Source organism: Ichthyophthirius multifiliis, assembly GCF_000220395.1.
Source record: "Ichthyophthirius multifiliis unplaced genomic scaffold scaff_1120509249415, whole genome shotgun sequence".
NCBI classification, from domain to species: domain Eukaryota; phylum Ciliophora; class Oligohymenophorea; order Hymenostomatida; genus Ichthyophthirius; species Ichthyophthirius multifiliis.
This window is the reverse complement of record NW_004087735.1, coordinates 38,783-50,918: the sequence shown is the minus strand read 5'-3', so window position 1 is coordinate 50,918 and position 12,136 is coordinate 38,783. Positions and strand designations below refer to the sequence as shown.

At 16.3% G+C, this 12,136-nt stretch overlaps 5 protein-coding genes across 5 annotated transcripts, besides 26 other annotated features; 2 read left to right on the top strand and 3 right to left on the bottom strand. All coding sequences in view use genetic code 6, as the record gives it.

Annotated features, from left to right (window-relative positions):
• Positions 1-1,140: 1,140 nt before the first annotated feature.
• Positions 1,141-2,925, bottom strand: IMG5_002400 (hypothetical protein; the record flags this gene model as incomplete). Its single annotated transcript, XM_004040024.1, has 3 exons — positions 1,141-1,747; positions 1,806-2,034; positions 2,079-2,925. 3 exons carry the CDS (start codon positions 2,923-2,925, stop codon positions 1,141-1,143), a joined length of 1,683 nt encoding a protein of 560 aa, XP_004040072.1.
• Positions 2,926-3,170: 245 nt separating this feature from the next.
• Positions 3,171-3,233: a microsatellite.
• Positions 3,191-3,246: a microsatellite.
• Positions 3,192-3,237: a microsatellite.
• Positions 3,247-4,075: 829 nt separating the features above from the next.
• Positions 4,076-4,109: a microsatellite.
• A 1,312-nt stretch (positions 4,110-5,421) lies between these two features.
• Positions 5,422-5,453: a microsatellite.
• Positions 5,445-5,478: a microsatellite.
• Positions 5,479-6,939: 1,461 nt separating this feature from the next.
• Positions 6,940-6,978: a microsatellite.
• Positions 6,940-6,980: a microsatellite.
• A 290-nt stretch (positions 6,981-7,270) lies between these two features.
• IMG5_002390 (hypothetical protein) lies at positions 7,271-7,858 on the bottom strand (the record flags this gene model as incomplete). The annotated part of the gene is made up of 1 exon (XM_004040023.1): positions 7,271-7,858. The coding sequence occupies one exon, from the start codon at positions 7,856-7,858 to the stop codon at positions 7,271-7,273; it is 588 nt and encodes a 195-aa protein (XP_004040071.1).
• Positions 7,465-7,506: a microsatellite.
• Positions 7,465-7,512: a microsatellite.
• Positions 7,859-8,564: 706 nt separating the features above from the next.
• Positions 8,565-8,616: a microsatellite.
• Positions 8,566-8,616: a microsatellite.
• Positions 8,617-8,746: 130 nt separating this feature from the next.
• Positions 8,747-9,663, bottom strand: IMG5_002380 (hypothetical protein; the record flags this gene model as incomplete). The annotated part of the gene is made up of 2 exons (XM_004040022.1): positions 8,747-8,877; positions 8,966-9,663. The coding sequence occupies 2 exons, from the start codon at positions 9,661-9,663 to the stop codon at positions 8,748-8,750; spliced, it is 828 nt and encodes a 275-aa protein (XP_004040070.1). The 3' UTR covers position 8,747.
• Positions 8,900-8,939: a microsatellite.
• Positions 9,664-9,939: 276 nt separating the features above from the next.
• Positions 9,940-10,080: a microsatellite.
• Positions 10,001-10,032: a microsatellite.
• Positions 10,020-10,069: a microsatellite.
• Positions 10,025-10,091: a microsatellite.
• Positions 10,092-10,110: 19 nt separating this feature from the next.
• Positions 10,111-10,140: a microsatellite.
• A 33-nt stretch (positions 10,141-10,173) lies between these two features.
• IMG5_002370 (hypothetical protein) lies at positions 10,174-10,940 on the top strand. The gene is made up of 2 exons (XM_004040021.1): positions 10,174-10,540; positions 10,598-10,940. The coding sequence occupies exons 1-2, from the start codon at positions 10,233-10,235 to the stop codon at positions 10,764-10,766; spliced, it is 477 nt and encodes a 158-aa protein (XP_004040069.1). The 5' UTR covers positions 10,174-10,232; the 3' UTR covers positions 10,767-10,940.
• A 31-nt stretch (positions 10,941-10,971) lies between these two features.
• Positions 10,972-11,027: a microsatellite.
• Positions 10,980-11,010: a microsatellite.
• Positions 10,981-11,037: a microsatellite.
• Positions 10,988-11,044: a microsatellite.
• An 89-nt stretch (positions 11,045-11,133) lies between these two features.
• Positions 11,134-11,166: a microsatellite.
• Positions 11,134-11,201: a microsatellite.
• On the top strand, positions 11,180-11,989 carry IMG5_206931 (thioredoxin family protein; the record flags this gene model as incomplete). The annotated part of the gene is made up of 3 exons (XM_004040020.1): positions 11,180-11,433; positions 11,520-11,739; positions 11,789-11,989. 3 exons carry the CDS (start codon positions 11,180-11,182, stop codon positions 11,987-11,989), a joined length of 675 nt encoding a protein of 224 aa, XP_004040068.1.
• Positions 11,437-11,515: a microsatellite.
• Positions 11,437-11,518: a microsatellite.
• Positions 11,990-12,136: the final 147 nt, after the last annotated feature.

The following is a 12,136-nucleotide window of genomic DNA, read 5'->3' as shown; positions in this document are numbered from 1 at the left end:
TATTATCATCTATTAAATTAACAGACATCATTATTTAATTATTTAACGAATATATAGAATTATCATTAATATCAAGTTTATTTAAATTATTTAAATCGTATTTTTATTTTTTCACAATAGAATTTAAAAAGAACATATCTTATTTCTATTAAAAAATATTTTTTTAATTATTATTTTTATTGGTTTTATAATTGTTTTTTAATCTATTTTATAAAAAACTAATTTTGTTTTCAGGTTTTCTTAAAAATTTATTAACAGTTTTTATAATATTTTAAAAATTATTATGTGGATAATAATATTCAAATGATTTTTATTTATCGAAATTATTATATAATTGAGAATTCGATTAATAATTATTTTTATTAGATTCAATTAACTATAATTGGTTTTACTAAAACATAGATTTTAAATTTTAAAAAAATTAATTTTATTATTAATAAACTTTTTTAAGGTATTTATTCATTTATGATTACTTTATAAACTTATTTTAATAATTAACATCTTTTTCATTAAAATTAAATTTTGAAGCAATTTGTTTACTTTTAGGAGAAATATGTATTTATTATTCATTAATATATTATGAATCTTCTATCTATTTAGCTTTAATATTAGTAATTTATGCTTAATTTGTATTATTTAAGAATGTAGATGCTCCAATTATTGGGTTTTCTATAATATTACTAATACTATGCGATAAGACCCTACTTTTTTATTAATTTACATGATTTAAAAACTGTTATTTATTATTATTATAACTTAATATTTCTGAATTATTAACATTTCCATAATCATTACTTTAATTATTTAGAAATTTTAATTACTATTCTTATTCTTTTTCTAATTAATTATATTAAAGTGGATTTTTATACGTATTTTATTCTTAATCTTATTCATTTTCATATTCTGAATTGAATTTATTTAAATGCTCTAATGTATAAGTTAAGTATTTAGTTTTATAGTTTTCCAATAACTCTTAATTATTATCAATAAACATATCACAATTTTCTAAATTTTATAAAAACTTTTAAAAAAATTATCTATATTAGAATCTTTATCGAACAAAATTTTCCTTTCTGTATTCATTTTTTGTTTAGATATTATTTTATTATTTAAAAATTTTATATTTGTTTGGGATATAATTCAAATAATTACAGTTTTAATATACATGACAATAACTTTGACAGCTAAAGCATTTTAATTCTAAAATTTTTATTTCTTTATCTAGAATTATTTTATCTTTTATATATAAAAATTTCTCATAATCTTCTGGATAATCTTAAAGTAGCTTTAAAAAGTCATTTCTTTTGATTTTTAAACAATGTAAAGAATCTTAAGCTCTTACATTAAAATTTCTTTCTTTTCCATCAAAAAATTATTATTGACCAAATATATTATCTTTACCGATAACCTTTATTTTTTTAAATCAAAAAAAAAAAAAAAAAAAATTACTTTCAATATTTTTTTTTCATTTTTTAAATAAATTTCTACATAACCTTTTTCAATAAAATAAATAGATTAATCATCTATTTAACCATTTTCATATATTATTTCTTTAGGATTTGTTTACTTTTCTTAAATTATAGAATTTATTTATTCCGTAAAGTCTTTACTAAAATATTTTTCAAAATATTTAATTAGTGTTTTATTTTATTCATATTAAAAATTATTATATAAATTTTCATTTAATTAATTAAGAATTTCTTTGCTTTAAATAATCATTTCTTAATTACTTTCTGTCCAAACATATCTATATTATTATATAATTTTATTTCTAATATATATATATATATATATAAATATATTACTCTAAATATTCTCTAATTTCATTTTTAAGGCTATTGCTAATATTTTTTTTTGACATATATTAATTTATATTATCAAACTTTAATTTCATTTATTTTTCATCTTAATTAAATTCTTAAAGAATCGAACCAACTTAATTCAAAATAAACCCATATGTTCCACAACAAAAAAGCATTATAAATACACAACATGTAGCTTCTTAAATATTACTAGGTTATATATCACCAAATCCTATATAATTTGTAAAGAAAATATTGATTTTTTTTTTGATTTACCTACAGTAGTTAATGTTGTAGTTGAAAAATAAAAAGAATAAATATATTTGACATGCCATTCTTAGTCCTGTATTTATAATTTGCTAAGCCAATTCATATTAGGATTTAAAAAACTTACATATAACCATAAACAGCATATTAAATGAAGAAAAAAAATTATAAAAGAAAATAGTTTCATCAAAGAAATAATATTTTAAGTTTTTTATTTTAAAAGAAAAATTTATTCAAATTTATTTATTATTTAATTAAAATCTTATAGTTTAATCAATAGAATAAAAATTAATATTAACTAAAACCAATTATTTATATTTTTAAGTTATGCATTTTAACTTTCCATAGATAAAAATACTACTGATAATAAGAATAAAAGATCTTTAAATAAATATTGTGATTTATAGTATTATAAAATTTAATATCTTTCTTTACAAACTATACCTTTTTAATAAAACCCGGTATTTAAATTCATTAAAGAATTAAGTATAACAAAAAAAATACTTATATATATTTAAATATTATAAGAAGATATGAATTTGGTTGTTTATAAGCTTACTTTTATAGTAAAAATAAAGAATAATTAAATTAAAGAAAGAAGATTTAAGAAATTAATTATAGTTACCAATTTATTTTAAGGTTCAAGTATTTTAATTTTCTTATCAATTTTTTTCAAAAACTTATAGAATTTCTTATAAAAACGCATGATAACATAATTTTAAAAATGATACTTTTTTTTTCTAATATTATTTGTAAGGTTAAAATTGTAAGTTTATTCAAATAATTTATCTCCAATTATATAAACCTACATAGCTGTTAAATTTTTGTACATGTGACTATTTATTGATTATATCATTTTTCTTGCAATTTATTTTAACTGAAAATTTATTGCAACTTATCCTATTCTTCTTTATCTTATAGATTATAGTGTAATATTATCTATAATTTTTTATTTTATTTTTGATTAATTTGAGATTTACTTGAATCATCATCATTTTAATTTTAAATTTATTATTAATTTGTTTCTTTTTTTAAATTTAATGACTACATTTTTTTAAAATTTTAAATTATTTATTTATTATAAAAAATTAATTAATCAATAATATAAAAACTATTATAAAATAAAAATATGTTTAAAATTATAAATAATATATTAAAAATATATTAATATAATATAAAAAGAAGATAGAAAGTATTATAGAACTATATCACTTTTATTTTAGACTTACTTAAATTTGTTTATAATTATTATATGATATATATATTTTATGTAAATAAATTATTTATTTATTTAATAATATTTAATAAATATAATATAAAATTGTAAATTATTAAATCATGTGAATATTTTATTATTAAGATAAATATATTATAAAATTTAAAGTTATTTATCTTTTTAAATCAATTTTTATAAGTTATCATAGTTTATAAGAAAACTATAATTATTTAAAATTTATTCATATTTTTAGATTAATAAATATGTTAATTTAAATAACCTATGAGTAAAAGCATTATAAATAGGACAAACTGATTCAAGATCATCCTAATGTTAACTAATAAGTTTTTTAACCTTTAAATAATTGTTTTTATTTATAGCATCAAGAATTAAAGTATAATTATAGTTTTTTTAATTTTTAAATAAAATATTTTCGTCTAAAATATATTTCTTAATTAATTAACTCCATTATAATTCTAAATTAACACAAAGATGCTCTTAAGAAGTTAAATTTAAATAAATATTAAATACAATTAATAAAAAATAAGGAGGATCTTAACATAAGTCAATTTGTGTATTTTTTAAAGAATTATAAGTATGAACAATATTCATGATTGAAAAATCTTCATTTTTATGAAAGTTTTCGATAGATTCTTGATATTTTTAATAAATAGAGAATTTTTATTAAATTAATTAATTATTTTAAGAAATATTTATTAAATATTAATTGATTATTTTTTAAAATGATTTACATGACAAACGCAAATGTAATATTTCATTTACATTTAAAAAGTTAAATATATTCTAAGTTAATATATTTTAAGATATTTTATAAAATAAATAGAATTTTTAATAGTCTTAAAATTAATAAAAATTGCTTGGAACTCCATTTTCATTAATAGAAATATCAATAATTTGACCTTTTTATTAAATTTATTATTTTTAAGTATAATAATGATTTGAATAACAATTTCTTTTATTTAATTTTTTCTCCTATTCATAATTAAGTTAAACTATATTATTATTATTTTATTGTTCATTGTTTTTATTTATTATTTATATTTTGGAAATGTTTGTTTTCAAAATATTTTTTTTTAGATTCATAATTCCTCTTATACTTTTTATGTGTATTTTTATTAAGCATTTTGTATTTATTTTACAAATATTTGAGGTTTTTGTATTTACAGAATATTAGATAAATTTTTCTTTATAAAAATTATGAATACTTTTAATAATAAGCTAACTAAATAGGAGTATGAAACATATATTTATGTTTATCTAAAAATATTTAAAATTATTATTATTCATTGAATTTTCTTATAGAATTTATAATTAAATATTTTTTTCAGTTTATTATTTATTAGATTAAAAATCTTTAACACTATAATTATTTATGTTATTCTGAATATTCTAATCAACAGAATTGTAAACGTTAGAAATTTATTGTTAGTTATTTTCTAAAGATGATATTTATAAGTTAATTTATTTAGGTGATTATATTTAAAATTATTTTTAGTTTTATTTTAATATTTTTTTGAATCTGTTTTATTAGTAAAAGTTATAATTTGTTTATATTTGTTCTGTTTCTTCAGAATTTTTAATTTCTAAGTTTTATACATTAAATTAATTTATTACTATATTTTCTGATATTTAATAAATATTTTTTTTAATTTAATAATTCTTTAATTTATACTTATCCATTTTAATTTGCCCTATTATCTATATTTAGATTTTACAAAGTTATAGATACTTTAGAATTTTAATTTATTTTTTATTTATCATCTGTAAAGTTTTTGTTAATATCTTTATAATCGTATTTATCTTATGGTTTTTCTTATATTTATTAATCATTATTTTGTAAAAAAAATTATTCTTAATTTGCTGTTAAATTATTATTTAATACTTAGTTTTTTAATTTTATATGCTTTGATTTAAATTAAGATGTACAATGTCCAATCGTGCTGTATTTTTACATATATAAATAATTTATTAAAAATATATTTAATAGAAATATGAAAGTAATTTAATTTAAAATAATTTATATATTATTAAATTATAATAAAAAAATAATGTAATGGTCAATAATTAATATAAATAATAAAAAATTAAAGTATTTAGTTTTATATAATTCATTAAATATATATATATATATATATATATATTTATATTTATTATTTTTATTAATTATTTTTAATTTTAAATATATATAAGAATTAGTTTTTTTTCAATTTGCATAATATTATTAAATTATTAAATAATATATATTTTTTAATTTTTTGTTTTATATTAACTAATATATCTTAATAAATTAATTTATATTATATGAATAATTAATTATAAAAAGAAACTTAGCAGTATCAAATTTTTTTAAATAACAGATTAAAATAGGATTTATTAAAAGCATATAAATTATTTGATTGTTTAAAATAAAAGATTAATGATTAGTATATAAAATATTTTTATTTCATATATAATATATAATATTTTGAAAAATAGTGAAGAAGTGGAATAATTTATTTAAAAAGCTCGAAATATTGAAAAAAATTAAATTAAAATGCAACTTGATATTGGAGAATAATGTTTTGTCAATGCAGAAATGTATAAATACATTTTTTATTAATTTAAAGATTTTATTATTATTTTTTTAAAAAAAGAGAAAATAAAAATAAAGTTATTTTAGATATAGGATTATCCATTTTTGTAGAATTAAATTATAATGAGGCATAAAATGTAATAAAAGAGAGAAAAATAGAAATTCAAAGATTAATTAAAAAAGTAGAATATGATATTATTGACATAAATACAAATATAAAAATGGTAATTTTTGTTTTATTAAATTAAATATTTTTTTTATTTAATAAATTAGTTTGAAAGCACTTTAAATTAATTGACTTTAAATTAGTTTTGATTAACTAATAAATAAAATATAAAAAAAAATTAATAATAATAAATATAATTTAATTAATTTAAAATAAAAATACATTGAAATTAAATACTTAGTTATGTATATAAAAAAGATATATATATTTTTTTTTAATAAAATATATATAAATAAAAGATATTTATAATTTATTATTTGTATATATCAAAAATTTTAAATTTTTAAGCAAAATAAAAATGATAAAAAAAATTATATTTATCTTTAATTTAATAATAATTTTAAATTGCTAAATTTCTCAAGAATACATTAAATAAAGTGAAATATATGTAAGAACCTCAATAGAAAAAGATGAATTAAATTTAGAATATTTATACAAAGAAGCATATATTTATTAAAAGTTAGCTGACTCAAACACATTGAAAAACTAAAATGCATGTCAATTATTAAAATCTTAAAATGTTTAATAATAATTAAAAACTTCAAAAAACATTTATTATTTCTTACAATTAGTAAGTATGCTTCCTAAATGTATTATCGAATATTCAAAAGTACTTAAAAAAATATAATTAATTTCTATTATTTTTAAAAGCAAGAATTAAAAGAAATATATTTAGAAGAACTAAAGAAATTAAAATAACCATAAAACGCATATTATATTATACTTTTAGCCACACATTTTGAAGATAAAATAATATTAGATTAAACCTGTAATTAATTAACAAAATACTTATAAAAAGATGGTACATCAATCCAGAACATATCTATACCAGTAAAAAATAAAATAAAAAAAATATAAAATAAAATAATATAAATAAGGAACAAACTAGTTATGAATCAACCTCATATTTACTTGACTGTTTTTTACTTTGTAAATAAAAAATCGAAAATTACGATATTCATTTAGAAAGTATATTATTAAATTCCATTTCTATATTCGAATAACAAGTAGCCGTTTTAGAAAAACAAGATACAGTTCTTGTAACAAGCAAAATATTCCGCTTTTTCTATTCATAACAAGCCCTATATCCACAAATGAAAAGCCTGAAAACTTTTAACGAATAATATTTCCCGAAAATGCTTGTTTTTCTGAAAAACTCGGCAAATTCATCCATTCTACGAACTGAAGAAAAATACGAGCTACTTAAGATTTACTTAGAATTCCCTCTTTTGAAAATCCTCATTATTAAAAATACCCCCATCACATATTCCACTAAAAAACCCTACCAAATACAACTACGCTACGAAAATATTCTCGGCGAAAAAATTGAAGAAATATCTCCTTAAATAAATCTAACTGGAAATATTTTCAAAAGAAATAAAAATATTGTTTAAAATGAAATTTAAATTTCCAAAAGCGAAAACCTTCAATGGCATTTAGAAATGATAATTTAACCATCTCATATAACTGATTTAGGTTACTATAAGATCTAAATAAATGAAAAAGGTTAAACTATTTTATAAGAAAGGGTTTTATTTGTAACAACTTTAAAAATGAGTAAAATAGAATTCGAAGTAACATAAGGAAAAGGAAAAATACCTAAAAAATATACACATAAAGTACTTTATGACAAAAAAATTTCCTAAAGCATCAAATCTAACTAAAACTCTTTCATATATTTCCAATTTGAACTTGATTTTCCCATAAAAAGACTCCAATTTAGACCTTCTTAAACTTCTATAAGATTAAAACATTCAAAATTCGAAGGAGTAACTACATTAGTAAACGCACAATATGATGATATATAAAAAACTTATTTAGCGATAGTAGATATGGGGGATCCTCGAACTATTTTGCCATTTAATGGAGAATATGAATGTGAAATTATTATTGCTGATTAAAAATTAGAGTATAAAATTTAGTGGAATTTTGCAAAATTTGATGTGTCTTTTATTAATCCTAAAAATGACTAAAAAGCCCCTAATGATGCCGATTATTAGGTTTTGAAAAATATAGATTTTTAACCTTCTCCTAATATTTAATAACCTCCTTTGTTCTTTATTTCATTTTTTGTTTTGGCATTAATATTAGCTTTTGGCTTTTTTTTAATATTGATTTCTTAAATTAATTTGAACTTTAAAAAATTACTTTTAGCCAACAAAAATGATAAAATATGGATTTTGAGCTTTTTTGTGATATTTATTTTAAGTATTTTGCTTTTAATTGTTTTTTGGGTAAGTATTAATCTGATAGAACTTTTAGCATATACAGGTTTGGGAATTATTCCTTTGTTTATTATTGGAAATTAAGCTTTGAATAGACTATAGGATATTAAATGAAAAAAAAAAAACATTATTAATTTTTTTATATATTTAATTTGCTTCTTTTTTATTTTTATTTTTTTTATAATATTATTTTTAATGTAATTGATATTTAATCAAATAATTTTGTTTTTTTTTTAAAAAAAAGAAAAAAAGAAATAAAGAAAAAAGAAAAAAAGAAAAAAAAAAAATATAGTAGAATTTTATAACTTTATATAAATAAAAAATCATAATAGAAATCATGCTTTTTTTTATACAAAGTTTGTAAAATAATTTGCTTTATATAGATATTTTAGTATGATTAAATATATTAAAAAAAAAATCAATTTTCCTTTTCCTCTTCATTCACATTTTCAATAATTTAATTATTTTAAAATTATCTTATACTTTAAATACTTTCTGATACATCTTTAAATTAATACATATTTTATTCTACTTAATTTGTATCATTTCTAAAACAAAAAAGATTTTTAGAAAATAAAAAAATATAAAGAAAAATAGAAATAAATTTAAAAATAGAAATAGATAAAAAAAATATACTTAACAATATTTTTTAAATATTATTTTTCATTTTCTCTTTCTTATTTAGCAATTTATTATTAAAAATTCATATGTACATCATCTAGTTCTTCCCCTTTTAAATCTTCTATAATTACTTCTTAAATAGGCTCTTAAATATCCATTTTATAACTTAGTTTATTATTTTCCTCTTCCAATTCATCAATTTTAATTTATTTCTAATTATTATTATGCAAAACTGACGTTTATTATAATAATTCAGGTTCAGATTCTTTTTCGGGTTCATCTTCTTTAATAGATTCTTCATCTTTCTATTGATAACTTGTGTAACTAGCCTAAGAAATAGATAGTCCTTTTTTTTGAATTTATTTTGATTTCGTAGGTGTATTACAATCTACAAATTCACACTTATCGACCATATAAACATCATCGATTTTATATTATTATAAATGCATTTTACCCTAATTTAATATTTAATTATCTTCTTCGTTTTTTTGTTCTATTATTGACTCTGATAATTAATCTATACTAACTTGTTTAACACGCGTGGATTATTATTTATATATAATTTATTCATTTTTAAAATTATTGAATTCATCTGTATCTAATTGTAAATTTAATTATTTGAATTTATGTTTTTACTTTATTTTAATAAAAAATAAATTTTTTTAGTTATAATTTTATAACTTCTTCTAAGTTATTATTTATTTTATCTTCATCTTGTTCTTCGAATACAGGATTTATTAAATTTTCAGATGAACAAATTTTTTAAGATTTTTGTCTTTTTAATTAACCGAGTATTTGCAATTCCATATTTGGGTATGTTGAATCTTTAAATTGTTCGCTAATATATTATTTTAAATAAAAATTTTATTTATAAATATTATATATAATAAATAAAACCATTTAATATTCTATTCTTCTTTTGACATTTTTATTAATTAAATATTTTTTTTAATTTTATAATAATATATTTTTGATTATTAAAAACAAAAATAAATAAATATATATATAATTTTATTTAAAATTAATTTATTTAACTAAATTATAAAAGATAAATATATAAAATAAAAAAATATATAAATAAATTTATTAATATATATAAATAAATTTATATATTTAAATTTAAATAAATATTATATTAAATATGTGAATATATATAAATATATTTATTTATTTATTTATTATTTATTTATACATATATATATTTTAAGGAAAAAAAAAAAACATTCTTTTGATAAAATAAAATTAAATAATTATAATATAAATATATATAAAAGAAAAACAAATGTTCACTAAATTATTTTTGAACCAATCTCATATAACTTAATTATAAAAATAATATTTCTCCTAATTAGCAAAAAAAGCAAAAATGGAGCTAACTTTAAGAACTCCATATAGAGAAGTATTAGTTAATTTTGATGGTTTTTCAAGAATTTAAGCCAAAACAAATGAAGCCGCTTTATGTGTTTAAAATAAAACTCCAGCATCTTTATATGTTTTACCACCTGGTCCTTTAAAAATAAAACTTACATAAGATGTCAAAGATGTATCAGGAGATTATCTTCATAGCGGTGGTTGGTTAATTATACATGCGTAATAATATATTTTTTATTTTTAAAAAAAAATTAATTTAAAAATAAATAATAATAGAGATAACACTTGTGAAATTAATGTTATGGATTTATTTGAAAGAAAGGAAGTTAAGGCTGATTAATTTGATAAAGCAAATATTGTTGATGCAGATACTAACGCAGGTAAATATGCATAAAAATCAAGAAAAAATACTAACAGAATATTTTTAAAAGCTGCAACTAGTTGAGAAAAAATAGATTATTTTTTTATTATTAATTTTTTTATACAAAAAATAAATAAATACAAAATAAGATTTATTAATATAAATAAATTAAATATTAATTATTTTTATGCATTTTTTAATTTTTTTTATAAAAAGAAAATAAATAATATAGAATACATAATTATAAATATATGCATTAAATATTATATTTAAAAAAATTCAAATTAACTATATAATTATATATTTAAATATATATATATAAATATATTTAAAATTATTTATATACATATATTTATTATAAAACATAATAAACACGCGTGTTAATTAACATCAGAAAAATTAATTTTTTTTTTTAAATTAATTATTAATTAATCAATATTTTTTAAAAAAAATTTAAAAAAAAGTATTTAAACAAAAAGATATTATATTTAAAAAAAATGTTTAAAAATATAATATTATTAATATCAATATTAATAATCATTCAAACCCACACATTTAGTGAAAATACAAAAGTGAAATAATTATCAAAAGAAAATTTTGTCCAAGAAACCGGTATTGGTTCTGGAATAATAACAAAACCATCAATTGGTATGTTTTACGCTCCTTGGTGTGGACATTGTAAACGATTGATTCCAACATTCGAAGAATTATCAAATGCCTAAGAAAAAGCTACAGTTTTTGCTGTTGATTGGTAATATATATACATATATATATATATATATATATATATATATATATATATATATTTATATTTATATTTATATATTTATATTATAGTACAGTTGAAAGAGGAATATGTGATTAATTTGAAGTTAAAGGATATCCAACAATATATTATTTTTCAACCGGATATTAAGCACATAAGTATAAAGGATAAAGAGTTTTAGATAATTTTATTGAATTTATCAATTCATAGCATTTGAGTGCTGAAACTACTGATATTAATTTTGATATAAATAAAACGGAATCTTCATTTATTAATAAACTAGGAGAATCAGTAAATATTTTTATTTTTTTATAAATATTAAATAAAATAAAAAAATTAGACAACTGTTATTCTTATAGTTGTTGCCGTTTTAGTATTTCTTATTATTTTAGTTACTTTTCTTTGTTTATGTGGATCATCTTGTAATGATAAAAATACATAAAATAAATTCGATTAAACTCCTGATGTTGGAAATGATGATGTCACTGATGATTAAAACTAATATTCATCTTCAACTAGATCTAAATCAAAAAGAGAATGATGATTTTTTTTATTTTTTGTTTATTTATGCAAAATACGAAAATTATATATATATATATTTCATTATATTATTTATAAATTAATTTTTTATCTTTTTCTATAAAAAAAATAAATATAAAAGTATCATACAACATGATTATATATAAAT